This window comes from Triturus cristatus, chromosome 1_1 (assembly GCF_964204655.1).
Source record: "Triturus cristatus chromosome 1_1, aTriCri1.1, whole genome shotgun sequence".
NCBI lineage: Eukaryota > Metazoa > Chordata > Amphibia > Caudata > Salamandridae > Triturus > Triturus cristatus.
Window position 1 is genome coordinate 29266652 of NC_140579.1, and position 21223 is coordinate 29287874.

Genomic DNA, 21223 nt, shown 5'->3' on the forward strand with positions numbered 1-21223 from the left:
ACACCATTCTAGACAGGTATGATACCACAAAGGTGGAGGCTTCAGAAAATGGGACCCGAATCCAGCATTTGTTTTAAATTTGAAACAAAAGGCATACTTATACATATTCAATGAAAAAACCATAGGTTTCACACATGTTATAGTTAGCTGGAAATTTTACTGATAAAAAACCAATGAAATTCCCCCGTTATAGTTACTGTAGGCAACTATAACTCACGCAACCGCAATCCTCTGCTGATGCTAATACTGTATTTAGACACTTATTTGCCCATGTCTTCTTCCATTAAATTTTAGCTATACATATATTACAAATATTTTTTTTTCATAAAGACACATATGTCATCAGCAGAGGATTGCGGTCGCGTGAGTTATAGTTGCCTACAGTAACTATAACGGGGGAATTTCATTGGTTTTTTATCAGTAAAATTTCCAGCTAACTATAACATGTGTGAAACCTATGGTTTTTTCATTGAATTAGCAAGGTTTTTTAAATGCTAATTCCTAACTATAACGTGTGTGAAACCTATGGTTTTTTCAGTGAATTTGTACGTTTTTTTAAATGCTAAGTTACTTTACGCCATTCGTGGCGTGCACGCCCACTTAACGCAGTTCGTTCCATGCGCGCACGGTGCGCTTCGCGCACCGCGCGCCCACTTTACGCAGTTAGTGCCGTACACGCAAGGTGGGCACGCAGTGCGCTACGCGCACCGCGTGCCCACGTTACGCACCGTGCGCACATGGAGGACATATTATGCGCTTCCTTGTGATAGGTAATCTGTTAAATTTAATTTGTAAGTGATGACAATAATATGCCATGCACAGAGAGTGTTTTTTTTTTTTTATTAAAATTTTTAGCGTAAGCGCACCGTACGCGTACGGTAAGCGTAATCGGCGAAATTTTCAAAAAATAAAAATGTACCGTTTTTGGCCTTGGGGGATCTTTGAGGACTCAACTAACATGGCTATGTGCATGGGCGCTGTCTAAACAGCCCCTTTATATGTTTTTTGCCTTGGTTTACAGCCCCCCCCCTCAGAGTGCGAGAGAGAAAATGGCGGCCGCCGCTTCCTGGTTTCGACCGATTCGAATGTTTACTTAGATGTAACAGCCAATCAGAATCGTGCTCGCGCACGCCACCGTACGCGTACGGTAAGCTTACGGTAAGCGTACCGTAAGCTGGCTCAGATATATATATTGATTTAAAGGCTATTTTCTCAGAATCTACTGAACAGATTTACACCAAACCTACAAAAGGCACTTCCTTGACCTGAGGACTACCTCTCTGCCAAATTTCTAGTAATTCTGTTCAGCCGTTCGGGCTGTAGCCCTGTCTAAAGGTCCTATGGAAAAATGCATGGGAAAAACGCGTTTTGGGACCCCCCTTTTATCTCAGCCCCCGCTTGACGAATCCCCCCGAGACTTTCAGGGTAGGAGCGGAGCGTAGCGCCCCACCTATTTTGAGAAATTCGCGAGGATTCGTCGACCGGCGCCAAAGTTATTCAAAATAGAATGTTGCGGATTTCCTATGGAAACAGGGTCCTAACTATAACTACCTACTGGCGACCGCCAGTAGGTAATAAAGAAACACATTCGGAATAGTTGCTATGCCTAATGGAGAAATGGGAAACAGACTAGGTAACTTAGCCTCACAATAGAGAGAAAAAAACTCCGTAGGAGAGTGGCTACTCCCAATAAGTTTGGATAAGCACAATTCACGGTCCTTGACAAATTACTCAAGGGAGAGATTACAGTAAATGTGAATAAAAATGGTGATCCCAAAATCCTAACGGACATGCTGAATATAGAGACTTATTTCGTGGTGTCTGGGGCTCCACATGCACAATCCTACTAGGTACATCTTACGCATTAGTAAGGGAGCATATTGAGATAACTTTCAATCACTGTAAATCTATAATTGATGTCAAATTAGAAAATTATACTAGCGCCTTCCTTCTAGTACCACTACGCGAAAGAGTCCTGGTCCTGTTTTATTGTGTAAAAAACAATAAATGCCCACTGATGAAGTAGTGGATGTGCAAGAAGACCAGTAAAAGAACTAATAATGTTTAATGTAACAATATCAAGGGCCCTCCTACGCCCTATAAATAATGTGTGTCTCTCGGCCGCACAGCGGACGAGCGCAGCGGGCGCGTCATCAGCGCGTCCGCGCCCAGCCGGCCCTAGGCCCGGTCACTATGCCCAATTCTCCCTCAGGCCGACGTTTCTACACCAGAGACAGGCTCATTGCACTTAATCCCTCGAAAAACATTACGTGTAACTACACCTATTCAGGAGAAAAACCCTTTACTAATTGTGACCTCTGCAATCCGGCCCTTACCACCGTAGAATGCCACGGCCTACAGCTCGGTCTCCTTAACTGTAGGTCCCTTCCTAAACATTCCCACGAGATCAACCTTCTTGTCCAGGATCATGCCATCGACATTCTGTTCCTCACGGAAACTTGGCTCACCCCCTGCTCTGATTCTGACATTGTCAACGCGCTTCCATCTGGTTACCAAATCCACTCTCAGAACAGACCCCTCGGCAGAGGAGGTGGCCTGGCAATAATTTACAGAGAGCATCTCTCCTGCAGAACCAACGACGGTAATATCGACGAATGCGAAAGTTGCCACTTTACTCTAAAGATATCTCCCGCAACTTCCCTTTCCGGTCTACTGATATACCGCCCGCCGGGAGCCCCAGCCAAATTCTCAAGCGCCCTTGTTGATACAGTCACCCAGATGGCAACCATTACTCCCAATTTTCTAATCCTGGAAGACTTGAACCTCCATCTACTAGACCCCAAGGACACAACTGCATCCAAACTTCTCCTTGACCTCACGTCCTTTGGCATCCGTCTAGTGAACTCAGAGCCCACCCATGACAAAGGACATCTTCTGCACCCCATTTTCACCAATATCTCCGACCTCAAAACCCACACTCCTTTCCCCCTGCCATGGACAGACCACTTCTTGATCCCCATTTACTGGCATTTTCCTGTCCCATCCACCCAACCGTCTAAAACCCGGGTAACTGACCGACGATGGCACAAACTCTCGCCGGAAGAACGGGCCGACACACTCAGGATCACCCTTCCCCCCCGGCCTCCGACCCAGTCACTGCGGACATCCAGTTCAACTCCTGGCTCACCCACTCATTGGAGGACCTCCTACCTAAAACCACCATCTTGAAACGAGTCAAAAGAGTGAACCCGGCTCCCTGGTACACTCCTGAGCTTAACTTCTTACGTAAGGAGTGTAAAAGAACAGAGCGCTCATGGAGGAAGGATAAAACCACAGTCAAAAAAGTCGCATTCCGCACCTCCTTAAAAAATTATAAACTTGCCCTACGTAATACCAAAAGCATATTCTTTGATGAAAGAATAAAAAACTCCTCCTGCTCCGCTAGGGAAACCTTCATCATCTTAAAAGAATTACTCAAAGTCCCAGATCCGCGGCCAGAGAAACTTCCAGACTCCAATACCTCTGAAGAGAAATGCCACAAATTGGCTAAATTCTTTGAAGAGAAAATTCATAAAATTCTCGCCTCCCTACCTCCAGTCGACCCCAGTCTCAATGATGAGGGCTGCACTAAATCAGACCCAATCACCACTCACCTAAACTATCTCGGCCCGGTAACTATCAAAGAGGTTTTAACTATGCTAGCTACAATCAAAAGCGGCTCCCCTAGCGACCCGGTGCCCCTACGTATTATAAAAAAAGTGGCTCCCACGATCGCCCCTCCTCTAACAGACCTCATCAACTCATCACTGCTCCAGGGAAAAGTCCCCCCCAGCTGGAAAGCGGCCGTCGTCAAGGCACTCTTAAAAAAACCTTCACTTGACCCCCTGGACCTGGCCAATTACAGGCCAATCTCCCTCCTCCCCGGAATCAGTAAAATTACTGAAAAGTTAGTCAATAAAAAGCTCTCGCAGTTTCTGGAGTCTAACAACCTGCTCAGAAGCTCGCAAACCGGATTCCGCCCAGGTCAGGGCACGGACATCGCCCTGCTTGCGGCAGTGGAGGAGACCAGAGGCATTCTGGACGCAGGAGGATCAGTGGCAGTGATCCTCCTGGACCTCAGTGCGGCCTTCGACACTGTTAACCACCGAGTCCTAATCCAGCGACTCAGAGACATCGGTGTGGAGGGCACTGCCTTGACCTGGTTTGCATCATTTCTAGACCATCGTTCCTTCCAGGTCTGGGAGAACGACGCCCGCTCCCCTGTTACTCCACTCCAAAGTGGAGTGCCCCAGGGCTCCTCATTAAGCCCGACATTATTTAATGTCTACATGTCCCCATTGGAGGAGGTGGTTATCCCGTTCAGAGTGAAAATCATCAGCTACGCCGATGACACTCAGTTAGTGGTGTCTCTATCGCATCCCAACCACGAACCATCTAATCTCCATAGCTGCCTCTCCGAAATTCAGGGATGGATGAATAGTTCATCGCTGAAACTCAACGGAGCCAAGACAAATATCCTACTCCTGGGTCAAAAGGGGCTCTCCCTTCCACTTAACATCTGACCCTCTTGTCTGGGTGAATCCCCGGTCCCCAAGACCGAGATCAAGAGCCTGGGAATCTGGCTAGAAAAAGATCTGTCCTTCAAGACCCAAGCCAAAAAAATCGCGGGGACTTGCTTCGGGCTCCTTAAATCTATCAGGAAAATTCTGCCCCTGCTCCCTTTCGTCTCCCAGAAATTGCTCATCCAAGGCCTTATTCTCTCGAGGCTGGACTATAGCAACGCCATCTATCTGGGTGCCCCCGAAGCAACCTTCAACAAACTGCAAAGGATACAGAATGCCGCAGCCCGGCTTCTTACTAACACTCCGGCTAGATCCTCGGCCAAACCAGCTCTGAAGCACCTTCACTGGCTCCCAGTGAGAGAGCGAGTCAAATTTAAGGCTCTCTGTCTGTCCCATAAACTCCTGCAGGACAAAGACCCCCCCATTCTCAAAAAATTCATCAGGTCCTACAAAGCCACAAGATCCCTTCGCTCTAACCATGAACATCTTATCGCGATTCTCAGAGTAAAGGCGGCACGCACTGGTGGACGGCGTTTTTCTGTGAACGCAGCCCGATTGTGGAACGCCCTCCCCCGTAATCTTAGGATGGAACCAGACTATCTCCAGTTCAGAAAACTTCTGAAAACACACCTATTCCCCTGATCCCCTTTCTTTCTTCCGCTATCTCCCTCAGACTTCCCCCCTCTCGACTGTCTTGGTCTTAGCGCTGGGATACTTACGGGTTACTATGCGCTCTACAAAACCCTATTAATAATTAATAATCAAATTGAGTGAGAAAAAGTTAAAACTGATGAAGTATCTTTGCACGTCAAGGTGGAAAAAACAACAGATTCAAGAGACTTACAATACCATGAAATGTATATATTCAACACTATGTTTTATACTTCTTAATGTAATGCTATTGGCCAGCCAGAGGCAATGCCAATTATCAATAATAATAGAAATAATTGGTGGTCACCAGAGTTTTACGAAATGTCAATAAAAGGTATTCATTATAAAAAAAGAAAGATCAGTTGTTTGGGAATCAGAAAATAAGGAGGGCAACTTGGGAGTTCACAGGGGAATAAGTGGGAAAGTTCTGAGTTGGAGATCAGAGAAAGAGCGAGACAGACTTGGCAATCAAAGAAGAGTCAAATGCAGTTTAGGAGAATCTAGAAGGCGATTGGAGGATCTGAGAAGATAAAGAAGAAACTTGCACACAAAAGGTAAGCAAGAGCAGTGGTTCTTAAGCCGTGGTCCGAGGCCTACTCAGGGTGACCTTTGAGGTTTTACAAAATTGAATAATATTAAAATCAATATATTTAAATAAATTAAGTATATAGACAATTAAAGAAGCAAAACTGAAAATTAAAATTTTTATGTATTGTTTTGAGGTTCATATCATAAGAATTGCTTAGGTCGGGAGTTCCAGACATCCATTACTAACTCAGTGGTCCACAGAAGTCTAAAGGTTAAGAACTGTTGAGCTTGAGAATGAATATGCTACTTACCAGTATGCATCTGTTCTTGGCATGTAGGGCTGCTGACATTCATATCTGTGCATAGATCGCCGCCTAGTGTTGGGTCCGGATGTTTGCAAGTTGTTGTCCTGGAAGAGTCTTCGAAGTATCACGAGATAGGTGGCTCCTCCCCTGGACTACAGTGCGCATTGGCATCCTCTCCATCCTTAGATTGTTTTTCGCCTTTGTGGCAGTGATGGAGTAGATACAGTAAGTGATGACCATGCTATACAGTAATTCTGAGTGCTGCAGCCGCTACAGGCGCCGGGGAGGAGGGTGGGCGATATGAAGGTCAGCAGCCCTACATGCCAAGAACAGATGCATACTGGTAAGTAGCATATTCAGTTCGAGGCATGTGGGCTGCTGAATTCATATCTGTGCATAGATTATATAGCAGTCCCTCCATTAGCGGCGGCTGCCCGTGCCAGCTGCAGCAGTCTGAAAAAGAGTTTTGAGAACAGCCTGTCCTACAGCTGCCTGCTGTTTTGAGTGTACATCTACACAGTAGTGTTTGGTAAATGTATGTATAGTGGACCATGTGGCTGCTCTACATATTTCCTGTAAAGGAATGTTTCCTAGGAAAGCCATGGACGCCCCTAACTTTCATGTTGAGTGGGCTCGTGGGGGAATCGGTAATGTGCGTTTAGCTTTTTGATAGCAAATTTGAATACATTTAACGATCCATCTGGCTATCCCGGCTTTGGAAATGGCGTTGCCCTTGTGTTGTGGAGAAAAGGCAACGAAAAGTTGGTTTGTTTTCCTAAAATCCTTTGTTCTGTCTATATAGTACATGAGGGCCCTCTTTATATCTAGTGTATGGGGCATTCTCTCTGCGACATTTTGTGGATTTGGAGTGAAACAGGCAGTTCAATGGTCTGATTCATATGGAACTGCGATATCACTTTAGGCATGAATTTGGGGTTGGTACGTAGTACAACTCTGTTTGCGTGAACCTGTATGAATGGCTCTTGAATGGTTAGTGCCTGGAGTTCACTAACTCTTCTTAACGAAGTGATTGCCACTAAGAAAGCTACTTTCCAGGTGAGGAATTGAATCTCACATGAATGGAGAGGTTCAAAAGGTTGACCCATTAATCTGGTGAGGACCACATTGAGGTTCCACACTGGTGCCGGTGGGTGTCTTGGGGGAATCACTTGTTTGAGTCCCTCTAAGAAGGCTTTGATGGCAGGCACTCTGAATAAAGAGAGGTACTGCCTGTTTTGAAGATAGGCTACTATCGCGGTTAAATGTATACGTATGGAGCTGTATGCCAGATTGAATCGGTATAAGTGTAAGAGGTAACAGATGATGTTTTGAATGGATGCATCCAGCGGGTTAATGTCATTGTTGTTGCAGTAAATGACAAACCTTTTCCATTTAGCCGCATAGCAAGCTCTGGTTGTGGGTCTTCTGGCCTCCTTGATGATATCCATACATTCAGGTGGCAGGTTTAGGTAGCCAAACTCTAAGACTTCAGGAGCCAGATTGCCATGTTCAGCTGTTGCGGATCTGGGTGCTGAATTTCGCCATGGTTCTGCATTAAAAGTGCAGGTTTGATCCGCAGCCTTTGATGCGGCACCACGGAAAGTTCTAGAAAGGTGGTGTACCATGGTTGGCGTGCCCATGTTGGAGCAACTAGGATGAGTGTCAGTGAGTGCTGTCGCAGTTTGCGTGCCACTAGCGGTATTAATGGCGCTGGGGGAAAAGCGTACGCAAATCTGCCTGACCAGTTCATCCATATCGCATTGCCCTGCGACTGTGGGTGCGGGAACCTGGCGGAAAAGTTTCGGCATTTTGCGATTTCCCTTGTGGCGAATAGGTCTATCTCTGGATGACCCCACTGTTGGAACTACGGTTTGAGTACTGATGGATGTAGCTCCCACTCGTGCATTTGGTGGCTGTGTCTGCTGAGCAGATCCGCCATCTGGTTGTCTTTGCCTGGGAGGTGTTCCGCCATGAGGAACATGTTCCTTTGAATGGCCCACTTCCACATGCTCTGAGCCAGATGAGACAACTGTGGAGAGTGTGTTCCTCCCTGCTTCTGTATGTAGTACATGGCAGTCATGTTGTCCGTCCGGATCAACACGACTTTGTTGCATAAGTGTACTTTGAATGCCTTCATGGCTAGGAAGATTGCCATCAGTTCCAGAAGGTTGATGTGCATCTTCTTTTGCTGTGTCGTCCATAGTCCCTGCACTGTGTAATTGAGTACATGCTCCCCATCCCTGGAGAGAGGAGTCCGTCGTCAGTATTATTTGCGGAACAGGCTCTTGGAACGGTCGGCCCTTGCAAAGGTTTTGTGGATTCCACCAATGCAGAGAGTTGTACGCCCGACCGCTCACCAACACTAGGTCTGTTAATTGTCCTTGAGCCGGATTCCATTGACGTGCCAAGCACTCCTGAAGCGGGCGCATATGTAGTCTCGCGTGCGGGACTATGAAAATGCAGGAGGCCATCATGCCTATCAACTGCATGAACACTCGCGCTGGAAGGGAGTGTTGAGGTTTGAACTTTGCGATCAGCAGTTGCATGCTGTTGATCCTCACTAAATTTGGCTGAGCTGTGGCTGTCAGAGTGTTTATGGTTGCGCCCAGGTACTGGCGTACGTGTGCGGGTTGAAGATGTGATTTTGGGTAATTTAGTGAGAATCCTAGACTGTGAAGAAGGTGAATGGTGAGGGACATGTGGCTGGCACATTGCTGGGCTGACTTTGCCTGAACAAGTCAGTCGTCCAGGTAAGGGAAGACGTGAATGTGCTGTCTCCGTAGATGTGCAGCCACTGTCGCTAGGCACTTGGTAAAGACCCTGGGTGCCGTTGTTACTCCGAAGGGGAGAACTTTGAACTGATAATGGTGATCCTGAATAGTGAACCTGAGGTATTTTCTGTGCGATGGGTGTATGGATATGTGGAAATACGCATCTTTCAAATCCAGTGTGGCTAGGAAGTCTCCCTGACTGAGTAACGGTAGAACCTGCTGTAGGGTGAGCATATGGAAATGCTCTGACAGAATGTAGTGGTTGAAGGGTCTCAGGTCTAGTATAGGTCTGAGAGATCCGTCCTTTTTTGGGATTAAGAAGTACAGAAAGTACACCCCTGTCCCTTGTTGGTTTACGGGCACGACTTCTATTGCCCCTTTTTGCAGCATACTTAGTACTTCCTGCTGCAATAATGCCAAGTGCTCTACGGACATAGGACGGTGCTTTGGCGGTATGTTGGGTGGAGTGGACGTTAATTCTAGACAGTAACCGTACTGGATAATTTCCCTGACCCACCTGTCTGTTGTGATGGACTTCCAGACTGACAGGAACTGTTGGAGTATCCCCCCGACAGGTGTTATGTGGTCGGGGGGCAGGGAGAAGGCGTCACTGTTTGTTTTTGGGGGAGGACCTGGTGTTGCCGTACACACGTCCTCTGCCTTTGGTGCTGGATCCACGATATCCACCTCTATTGTTTTTATCATAGGTACTTTGCGTACCCCCTTTATTGTACTGCTGCTGGGACCCCTGACCTCTAGCTGCTCCTCTATTCCCGGGGCGACGAAAGGAGCCACTCCGAAACTGCTGCGACTGCAGAGCCCCCATTGATTTTGCAGTTTGTGTCTTTTTTAATTTTTTCGAGGGTAGTGTCAACCTCGGGGCCAAATAAAAAGTCTGGGTTGACCGGTTGATTTAAGATATTGTTCTGAATTTCAGGTTTGAAGCCTGAGATTCTTAACCATGCGTGCCTCCTCAACATTACGCTTGTGTTGATAGCCCTTGCTGCAGTGTCGGCTGCATCCAGTGCGCATTTGATGGACGCATTTGTAAGGAGTTGTCCCTCTCTGATAAGCTCTGCTGCCTCTTTGTATTCATCTGGTAAGTGTTGTAGCAGTGATTCTAGTGTGTCATAGTGTGACCTATCATAACGGGCCAGGAGTGCCTGGGTGTTGGCAATGCCCCAGATGTTTGCCGCTTGCGCTGCTATCCTTTTGCCTGATGTCTCCAGCACTTTGGACTCCTTGTCAGGGGGAGGAGCATCACCCGTTGTTTGTGAATGTGCTCGTTTGCGAGCATTAGCAACAACCATGGAGTCTAATGGTAGCTGACCCTTAATGTACATAGGGTCTCCGGGTGCAGGCTTGTATTTTTTTTCGATTCTGGGGTTCAACACCCGTGCCCTGGTTGTTTCTTTAAAAATGTCTTTTGCAGGTTTCAGAACTCCCTTCAACATTGGCAGAGTTTTGACGGTTTTCTCAGAGGAGGCGAACGTGTCCACTAAGAAATCTTCCTCTACAGTGTCAGAATGGAGTTCCACTCCATGATTGGCAGCAGCCCGTTCTATGAGGGCATTAAAGGCAGCAGTGTCCTCTGTGGGAGATGTCTTTATATTATAAAGCTGCATGTCAGGAGTATCTGGTGCGTTACCCTGGTCGGTGGGGTCATCCCATGCCTGATCTGGGTCTTGCATGTGATCATCAGGATTGATATCCACCGGGTAGGTGGTATCATCCCCTATATAGTCCTCTCCGGCGTCTGCCTCTGAATGCGTAGGAGAAAAAGATGGTGGGTCCTGAAGGAAGGGTTGAAAGGTTTCATGAAGCACTGGTGCGGAACCTGCCGGCAGTTTTTGTTTCAAAGGGATCTTGTATGAGTCCAAACCATTCTCTGGTGTGATTTTCCGCTTGCAGAGCATCAGCCTACCAGTGTCGGTGTCGATAAAGTGTGCCTGTGAAGGCTCGATATCGATTTGTCCAGTGGATAGTGTCTGTGTTTGGTGGACACGTGTCCGAATTTCGAACATTTTCAGGGCCTTGGGTGGCGACAATCCAAATGTGATGTGCGCCGGCGCCGAGTGTGCTTTTGCGGCCTTGTGCGTTTCGGGACCCCACGTAGGTAGGAGGGTTGCCCGGTCCCTGATGCGTTGCAACGACGCTGAGACCTGTTGCAAGGTGAACGCAGATGGCGCTTTGGAACCGATAGGCACCTTGGAGGCAGGCGTCGAAGCGGTATCCGATTTATTCCCAGTCTTTGGGTCGTCGATCCGAAGGTGGGTATCAACGCTCCTTGGAGCCGATGATTTGGCAGGCGCCGCACCCTTTGATGTTGACGCAGACGGATCGACCACCTTGACCTTGGTGGGTTGGGCCGTAATCTTCGGTGCCATAGGCCGAGGCGCCTTGTGGGGACCGAGGGCCTTTTTCTCTGGCTCGGCGGCGGAACCCGTCGTAGTGAGCTCGGCACCGAAATCTCTTTTGGTGTGTCCGGTGCAGATGACCTGTGCCGGCGTCGAAGGAGTGGAGGGCTTCGAGGCCTTCGATCCGATTGCAACCAGTTTCACTTTCGGTTTCGATGTAACCGGTGCGACGGACGGTTTCGGTTTCACTGAAGGAAATCCAGTCGTCTTCGATATTAATGGCTCCTGTGAAATGTTCGAGGCCGGGCCTTGAGGCGGGGCCGAAGAACTGTGTGACTGATCTTGGGTAAGGCCCGCAGGCGATCCCTCGACCGGAGCCTTATGACGACTTTGTCTATCGGCCTCCGTATCGACGGGTTGGCCTAGCTCCTCGCTGGAGCCATCTTCCTCGGCCCCAAGGGCCTCATTGTAGTCTCCTACCTCGTTGACGACGTCTTCGTCCTCGAAGATCACCTCATCATCGTCTTCCGATTGGGATTCATGTTCGGAAGCGTGGCTGGAGTCTATGTCTTCTACGCTCTCGGCTTCCTCATCCTCGGTGCTGAAGATGTTGACCGGGGCAGGCGCCGATTGCTGTGCCTCCAATCTCGCTGCCCGTCGATTCCGCAGCGTCTTCTTCGAGCGGAACCGGGCGCAGGCCATACATTTCGACTCATCATGATCCGGTGAGAGACATTTGTTGCACACCGGATGGACATCGACGTGTGGGTATTTCGCATGGCATAAAGGACATCTCTTGAAAGGAGTCCTCGATTCCATCGTCGAGCGGTGATCGATGTTCGGACCGAAGCGGATCCGAAAAGCGTGAAGAAGGTACTAAAACACAAAATAAACTGGTCGATACCGAACGCGAACAATACCGACGAGATCTAGAGGCCTTTTGGCCTTAAACTAAAGTTTCCGAACTTGAGCTAAGATAAGCACATCCGAACCCAATGGCGGAAAAAAACTATCTAAGGATGGAGAGGATGCCCATGCGCACTGTAGTCCAGGGGAGGAGCCACCTATCTCGTGATACTTCGAAGACTCTTCCAGGACAACAATGTGCAATCATCCGGACCCAACACTAGGCGGCGATCTATGCACAGATATGAATTCAGCAGCCCACATGCCTCGAACCTATTGATGTGACATATAGCTTGGCTGATGCCCCCAATATCTTTTTAGGTACATTTGGGTTCACCTACTAAAACACTCTGGGGCAGATCAATTCTGCCCCTTGTAACACCATCTCTCCCCACTCTGCCCTGTTGGAGGGGGAAGGGAGGAAGTATTTTGGACAGAGAATGGATGCAGAATTTAAAGGGCAGAGGGAGCCAGTATATCTGGGACAGATTAAGTAATGCTTTGTCTCACTCACCACATGCGTCTCCTTTGATGCCTTTGCTACTGCATCCCCACGCTCCAAGAAATACCTGAAGACAAGCATGAAAAGTGATAACAGCAGCCCACCAATCAGTAGTTTATTTCATTTGTTCTCTTCCTCCCTTTCTTCCATCTCTCGGTTTTCCATTACCGATTTATTTCCTCCACCCTTATTTCTTCTCTATAACCTCCCCGTTTTTCATCCAATCCCTTTATCTCCCTGAACTCTTCTCCTCTTTTCTCCTCTAGACTTCTCTTGCTGTTACTCCCTCAGAATCCTCAATACAGACTTACTTGGCAATGTTGGTCTGGAACGCTTCAACTTTAGTCTTGACGGCTGTCACTCTTTCCAGGACCTTCTCCTAATATGGCAGGGAGAGAGTAAGAGAACAGAAATGTTTAATGAGGTGTGAAAGAGGCAAGCGGTTTGGAGCATCAGAAGGTTCTCCTTTTAGAAAAGCAGATGCAGGGCTCGGGTGCAAGAAACATTGAATCAATTAGAACTGTGGTCCTGAGCAAAAGATGAAGGCATTGGAGCCGAGGTCTTCATTCTTGTGTCATGTTATCCTCACAGACCCACTTGTGTGAGTAGAAGGCAGGCAGTCTAAAGTACTTATAACTCTTAAGGGAACAGCAAGTTATTTAGATGTAATCCAAGCTCTGCATCCTAGGAATATTCAATTAAGTCATTAACACTGTTACATAACAAAAAAATAAACACACACAAACAAAATATCAAAAATAAATGTCCAACTATTATGAAATGAGAACAAAAAAAACATTTGCAGCATAATCCTTACCTAGCTGTCCAAACTATATTAAACATAACTGAAATTAAAGGACAGTATAGCCAGATAAGCAGCAGCGAAGGAAAGCTGAAAAGAACACTTCATCTATGAGAAGCCAGTTGATTCCATATCTCATCGTGCCTTACACTGGCTGCTGCTCCAGAGCTTCAGACCTTTTGATGGTAATAATGAATGAGTACAAGAACCCAAAAGTGCAATATTTTACTCTACTAGAGGAGGATGGTTGGGCCTTTATGAATTCAATTAGGATTGCTACTATGCAGAACTAGGATTACAAGCATATACCTTCCTTCTGCATTATAGTATCTTCCTTGACTGTCCTAAATGCAAGACTAGAGTAACATGCACATCCCTACATTGACGTGACATAGAAAATTACGGACAGTAGGACCTATATGCACAACAGCAGCCAAAACCTTATTCAAATAAAGTTTTCAGAGCGGCATTAAAAACTACATGACCTGCTCTGGCATTTGAGCGGTTGCAATAATGTTTAGTGGATGCACAGATGAAACTTCAAGTTGCAGCTCTGCAAATATCGCCTACAGAGACACTGCTCAGCTGTGAAACCATAATTGCCAAAGCACCACCTTGTAATCATAGGTACTTTACATAATAACACAATTTTTTCCTGGTCATTAACCCTTTCGATGCTTGTGATGGAGCGGTTCCGTCATGGGCGTCGGTCGCGCTGTCCGCATGACGGAACCGCTCCGTCACGGCCCCGCCCGCGCAACGAACCTTCAGCACGGCGCGGAAATCCGCGCCGCGCTGAAGGGGTTAAAAGTAAAAGTAAAATGCTTTAAGAGCACTGAGGAATCAAACTCATCTCCTCTTTCCCAACATAAAATGGCCTGAACAGATCCACATATTAAATATTGCTGAAAAACAACTGTAAGCTGAATACATAAAACTGAGGAACAAGGATTATGTTGCTTACCCAGTAAGCATCTGTTCTTGGCATGTAGAACTGTAGATTCACATGCTTTGCATACTCCTGCCATCTAGTGTTGGGTCCGAAAGTTTGCAAATTGTTTTTCTTTGAAGAAGTCTTTCCAGTCACAAGGTAAGGTGACTCCTCCTTTCGGTGATAGTGTGCATGGGCATAGACTCCATTGTTAGATTGTTTTCCCGCAAGAGTGTGAGAATGTAATAAGTGTAGTATGGAGATGTTCATGCGTATGTGATGTAAATAATGAGAACTGCAACAACTATTGGTGTCCGGGGAGGCAGGAGGGCGCATGTGAATCTACAGCTCTACATGCCAAGAACAGATGCTAACTGGATAAGTAACATAATCCGTTCGAGGCATGTATGCTATAGATACACGTGCTTTGCATAGACTATATAGCAGTATCCTCTCAAAGTGGGGGCTAACCAGTGGATGTTGCAGTTCTCTGAAAGAGTGTCTTTAGCGCTGCTCGGCCTACACATGCCTCTTGGCGTGCTAATACATCCACACAATAGTGTTCAGTAAATCTGTGTGGTGTAGACCGTGTTGCTGCTTTACAGATGTGAGCTATAGGGATGTTACCTAAAAAGGCAATAGATGTCCCTATTTTGCGAGTGGAATGCTGTGAGAAAGTGGCTCTGTATATACTGTTCCCTAATAGGTACAGGGTGTACAGAGTCCACAGTCCCCCAGAGGCTGATAGAGGTCAAAGTTAGGTATGACCTTACTCTCAAAAGTGGTAGCTTGGTCGAGCAGTAAGGCAGTACCAGAGGACAGTGTAAAGCATTTATTGTACACACTCAGTCAGCAAATGGTTTCACACACTCAATAACTGAACTCTAGGCCAATGGTTTATATATATAAAATATATACTTGTTTTATTTTTAGAAGCACAAAGGGGATAAAAAAATACTTTCTCAGAATGAGAGGTTGAATATAAATACTTTTGCCTTAAGCAATACATTTTTGTAAACAGTCACAGTTGGTTGCAATAAACAATCCTATTTCCTAAACATAACAATGCATTGAGCTCAATGGTAAATTCAGGTTATTTGTAATAAATTACTTTTCAGATTACTTTTGGAATTCCAGGTCTGGCTCCTAGAACCAGCCTTGGGTCAGTATTCAGAATCAAGTGATGAAAGTCGACTTAATAACTGTAATGACTTTTAAATAATATTAAGCTGTTTCAAAAGTTAGCACTTAGAAAATATTTCAAAGAAAACATTCAATGGATCTCGATGGCAAGAAATTCAAATTGCAGGTAGAGTACTTTATCGTTACTTTAGTAATCCAGGACTGGGTACCTAGACCCAGGACTGGGGTCCTTATCAAAAGCAGGTAAGTAATTTCGTTTGCAGAAATGGTACGATTTTAAAAGAATATTTCAAATTTGCAAAAAATAGACACTTAGAAGAAATTTCACAGAAAAGTAGACAATGGTTTCCTATGGGAGAAAAATGAGTTAGAGGTAAGTATAGTTGTGAACTATTTTCAGGGTCAGGGCTGGGCACCAAGATCCAGCACTGGGAGCTCACCTAGGAGCAGGTGAGTAAATTCGTTTTGGTCACTTGGCTGATTTTTGGTGAATTTTTGCAGTTTTGAAAAGTTCACACTTAGAAGATTTTTGAAGAAAAAGCCAGTCAATGTTACCCTATGAGGAAAATGAAGTTAGCGGTTTAAGGGTAAGTACTCGACTGGCAGAGTTGAAATTCCGGGCATGGACTCAGGGCCCCCCAGTGTCAGGTAGGTACAGTTGGTTCACCCTCAGCGGTTTCAGGACGGCCGGGTGCAGAGAGAGTTAGGCCCAATGTTATCCTATGAGGGATAGGGGGGGCCTTGGTTGGTGGCTGCTGTCTGGCAAGCCACGCGGCTGTGGGAGCTGGGCTCCTGGTCACTTACTCAGGGCAAGTGGGGAAGTAGGTTAGTGTAGAGAGGGCACTGCCAGGGCCACTCGGGCGGCTGGGTGCAGGGTGCTTTTGAGCCTTCGGGAGCTCAATGGAAATCAATGGGAATGTTCCGATTTGGAAAACGGCTGCAGGCTCAGGGACGAGGATGTTTCAGGTGCCACCACCACTTCGAGAGGTAAGTTGGGTAGTTGTAGGTTAGGTGGGTACCCCGGGATTGGGCACAGGGGGCCGCAGGGCGCCGGGAATCTTACCCTCTGGTTGATCGCGGTTGGGGTGGCACTTGGTTCTGAGGCTGCAGGCTTCCTCCGGGATGTCGAGGGGGGTCCTTGGGTGTCGGACTCGGGGTCACAGTCGCCGTGGGGTCGTCCTCAGGGTCTTTGTCCACTCTGGCACTGGCCAGGCTTGGCTGGTGCAGAGTGTGTTGGGTCCGCGGTTCCGGGCTGCTGCCAGGGGTTAAAAAAAGGTTTCTTGAGTAGAGCCTCTACTCATGGGAGTCCCAGGGGCTTAGAGCCAAAGGGTAGCCAGGTCCTCCGGGATTGGTGAGGTTGCTGGCCACGAGAGATGCCGCGCTGGTGCAGGTTCGAGAGTCGAAAGGCCGGTAGGGCTGGGGCCTAAGCAGTTGGTGTCTTCTTCTCTTTTTAGCAGCTGCAGGGCAGGTCTTTGTTCTTCTTGCTCTTCTTGTAATTTTCTATCTGGAATCTGCGGGAGGAAGGTTCAGGGTGCCCCTAAATACTAAATTTAGGGGCGTTACAGGTAGGTGAAGGCCAGGGACCAATGGGTCCCTGCCCTGGGGTGGGTACACCCCCTATCCTGCCTCTCTCCTGTGGGAGGGGGGCAGTAGCCTAATCCTGATAGGGTAGGGCCTCCCATCTTCAAGATGGCGAGAGCCCGGAGATGTGTTTTACCTCGCCTCCCCCACCTGAGGGGTGGGGTGGGCAGGCTGGCACATCCCCTGTCCTTGTATGGGGTTTCCGGCCAAGCTTCCCGCCAGAGTGGGGGGTTGCAGTGGCCTGGGGAAACTCCAAATGGCGGTATGCCTTTGAAGCTTCCCTTTGCTCATCTTGGGGGAGGAGATTTCTCACCTCAGCCAGGATGTGCATTGTTGCAGGCCCGGGAGAGCAGGGGCTCTCCCACCCAGGGGTCCAGCAACGTGTCTGCTGTGTGGCAGCCTGGGCAGCCTCAGAGCAGACGTGGATTGTAGGTTAGCTGTGAGGGGGCATCTCTAAGATGCCCTCTGGGGTGCTTATTACATTAAATCCCACACTGGCATCAGTGTGGGTTTAATGTGCTGAGAAGTTTGATACCAAACTTCCCAGTCTTCAATGTTGCCATTATGGTGCTGTGGAGCTCGTGTTTGACGAGCTCTCAGCACCGTGTACTCTTAAATGGCAGCACTGCACTTACAGTGCCCAGGAATGGACCCGGGTACTGTAGGGGCACAGGGCTCCTGCTCCTGTGCCCACACCATAGGCGTAAGGCACCCAGCCAGAGGGGTGACTGACATATGCCTTGGCAGTGTAGGTGATGGTGATGGGCATGGCACACAGAGATGTGTGCCATGTCGACTCTTTGTTTTGTCCTGCACCCAGACACTCAGCCTGCAAGGCAGTGTGTGTGTGTAAGGGTACAGGGCCTCTGAGGGTGGCACAATGAGTGCTGCAGCCCTTAGAGGCCTTCCCTGGCCACAAGGCCCTGGGTACCTAGGGTACCATTTACCAGGGGCTGACATGTGGCTAGGGTTTGCCAATTTGGAGTTTGTGTGGTTTAAGGAAGGAACATAGGCCCTGGGCACCTGATTGGCAGGAACCCAGGGTACACTCAATCAAAGTACATTCAGCAATTTAGCAAAAAGTGGGGGCATACCATGCAAGAAAGATGGCACTTTCTCACACAAACCCCCCCCCCCCCAAAACGAAAGGTGATGAGACTAACCTTGTCCTATGGAGTCTTCATTGTCTAAGTGGAAGAACCTGGAAAGTCCATCTGCATTGGCATGGGCAGTCCCTGGTCTGTGTTCCACTTCAAAGTCCATTCCCTGTAGGGAGATGGACCACCTCAGTAATTTTGGATTTTCCCCCTTCATCTGCATTAGCCATCTGAGAGGTCTGTGGTCAGTTTGAACTAGGAAGTGAGTGCCAAACAAGTATGGCCTCAGCTTCTTCAGGGACCAAACCACAGCAAAGGCCTCCCTCTCAATGGCACTCCAACGCTGCTCTCTAGGGAGTAGCCTTCTGCTTATAAAAGCAACAGGTTGGTCTTGGCCTTCATCATTGGTCTGGGATAGGACCGCTCCTATCCCTAGCTCAGAGGCATCAGTCTGCACTATGAACTGCTTGGCATAATCTGGAGCTTTGAGAATTGGTGCTGAGCACATTGCTTCTTTTAGGGTGTCAAAAGCCTTTTGACAACTAACTGTCCAGTTAACTTTCTTGGGCATTTTCTTGGAGGCGAGTTCTGTGAGGGGGGTCACAATGGACCCATACCCCTTCACAAACCTCCTGTAGTACCCAGTCAAGCCAAGGAATGCCCTGACTTGGGTCTGGGTTGTTGGAGCTATCCAGTCCATGATGGCCTGGATTTTGGGTTGTAAGGGCTTTACCTGGCCTCCACCTACAAGGTGGCCCAAGTACACCACAGTGCCCTGCCCTATCTGGCATTTGGATGCCTTGATAGTGAGACCTGCACTTTGCAGAGCCTCTAAAACCTTCCCAAGGTGGATCAGGTGATCCTGCCAGGTGGAGCTAAAGACAGCAATATCATCAAGATAAGCTGCACTAAAGGACTCCAACCCAGCCAGGACATGGTTCACCAACCTCTGGAAGGTGGCAGGGGCATTCTTTAACCCAAAGGGCATCACAGTAAACTGATAATGCCCATCAGGGGTGGAGAATGCTGTCTTTTCTTTTGCTCCTGGGGCCATGCCAATCTGCCAGTACCCTGCAGTTAAGTCAAAGGTACTGAGAAATTTGGCAGCCCCCAATTTGTCTATCAGTTCATCTGCTCTTGGGATAGGGTGAGCATCTGTCTTGGTGACAGAGTTGAGCCCTCTATAGTCCACACAGAACCTCATCTCTCTCTTTTCACCCTGTTGATGAGGTTTGGGGACCAGCACCACTGGGCTAGCCCAGGGGCTCTCTGAAGGCTCAATGACCCCTAACTCCAGCATCTTGCTGACCTCAGCTTTGATGCTTTCCTTGACTTGATCTGACTGTCGATAGATTTTGTTCTTGACAGGAGCACTGTCACCAGTGTCCACATCATGGGTACACCAGCTTGTCAGACCAGGGGTCAGGGAAAAGAGGCTAGCATATTGTTGCAAGACTTGCTTGCAGTCAGTCTGCTGTTGGGCAGAGAGGGTGTCTGAGAAAATCACACCATCTACTGACCCATCTTTTGGGCTGTAGGATAGGAGGTCAGGGAGTGGTTCACTCTCTGCTTCCTGTTCTTCATCAGTCACCATCAGCATGGTGATGTCAGCCCTATCATTGTAGAGTTTAAGGCGGTTCACATGGATGACCCTTTTGGGTGTCCTGCTAGTGCCCAGGTCAACTAGATAGGTGACCTCACTCTTTCTCTCTAGGATAGGGTAAGGGCCACTCCATTTGTCTTGGAGAGCCCTTGGTGCCACTGGCTCCAAAACCCACACCTGTTGCCCTGGTTGAAATTCAACCAGTGCGGCTTTTTGGTCATACCAGTGCTTCTGGAGCTCCTGGCTGGCCTCAAGGTTCTTGGATGCCTTTTCCATATACTCAGCCATTCTGGACCTTAGGCCAAGCACATAGTCCACTATGTCCTGTTTGGGTTCTTGAAGGGGCCTCTCCCAGCCCTCCTTTACAAGACACAGTGGTCCCCTTACAGGATGACCAAACAGAAGTTCAAAGGGTGAGAAACCTACTCCCTTCTGTGGCACTTCCCTGTAAGCGAAAAGCAAGCATGGTAACAGGACATCCCACCTCCTTTTGAGTTTCTCAGGGAGTCCCATGATCATACCCTTCAATGTCTTGTTGAACCTCTCAACAAGGTCATTGGTTTGTGGGTGGTAGGGTGTAGTAAACTTGTACTGCACTCCACACTCTTTCCACATGTGTGTTAGGTAAGCAGACATGAAGTTGGAACCTCTGTCTGAAACCACCTCCTTAGGAAAACCCACCCTGGTGAAGCCACCCAGGAGGGCCTTGGCTACTGCAGGAGCTGTAGTAGTCCTAAGTGGAATTGCTTCAGGGTACCTAGTAGCATGATCCACTACTACTAGAATGAATTTGTTCCCTGAGGCTGTGGGAGGTTCAAGAGGACCCACAATGTCCACACCTACTCTTTCAAAGGGGACCCCCACCACTGGTAGTGGGATGAGGGGGGCCTTTGGGTGGCCACCTGTCTTGCCACTGGCCTGACAGGTAACACAGGAGCTGACAAACTCCTTCACCTTTTGGTGCATCTGGGGCCAGTAAAAGTGACTCACTAACCTTTCCCAAGTTTTGGATTGCCCCAGATGTCCAGCTAGGGGGATGTCATGAGCTAAAGTTAGGAGGAACTCCCTGTACTTCTGTGGCACTACCACCCTCCTGGTGGCTCCAGGAGTGGGGTCTCTTGCCTCAGCATACAGTAATCCCTCTTCCCAATAAGCTCTGTGGGTACCACTAACATCTCCCCTGGCTTCTGAAGCAGCTTGTTGTCTAAGGCTTTCAAGAGTGGGACAGTCTCGCTGACCCTGGCACAGCTCTTCCCTAGAGGGTCCCCCTGGGCCCAAGAGTTCAACCTGGTAAGGGTCAAGCTCCATGGACTCAGTTCCCTCAGGGGTATCCACATCCTCTCCAGGGGGAGAGGGGTTCTGAGTGTTTGGCTGTACAGAAGCTGGTCCCCCAGTCTTCTTGCCTTTTCTCTTGGTTGGTTGGGCCATTATTCCAGGCTCCAAACCTACTTTTTCACCCTTCCTCTTGCTCTGTGCTCTGGTTTGCACACACACCAATTCAGGGATGCCCAGCATGGCTGCAT

The 21223-nt window shown here is 48.1% G+C and overlaps 1 protein-coding gene across 2 annotated transcripts in view; it reads right to left on the bottom strand.

The window, feature by feature from the left end:
* The window catches only part of LOC146869227 (proteasome activator complex subunit 2-like), a 192108-nt gene that overhangs the window by 25858 nt on the left and 145027 nt on the right, over window positions 1–21223 (bottom strand). For both annotated transcript variants that reach the window (XM_085644641.1, XM_085644721.1), the window contains 2 exons: window positions 12855–12922; window positions 12556–12610 (listed from right to left, as the gene is read on the bottom strand). In XM_085644641.1, coding sequence (XP_085500767.1) covers window positions 12556–12610; window positions 12855–12922 — 123 coding nt within the window. The remainder of the gene's footprint in view (window positions 1–12555; window positions 12611–12854; window positions 12923–21223) is intronic.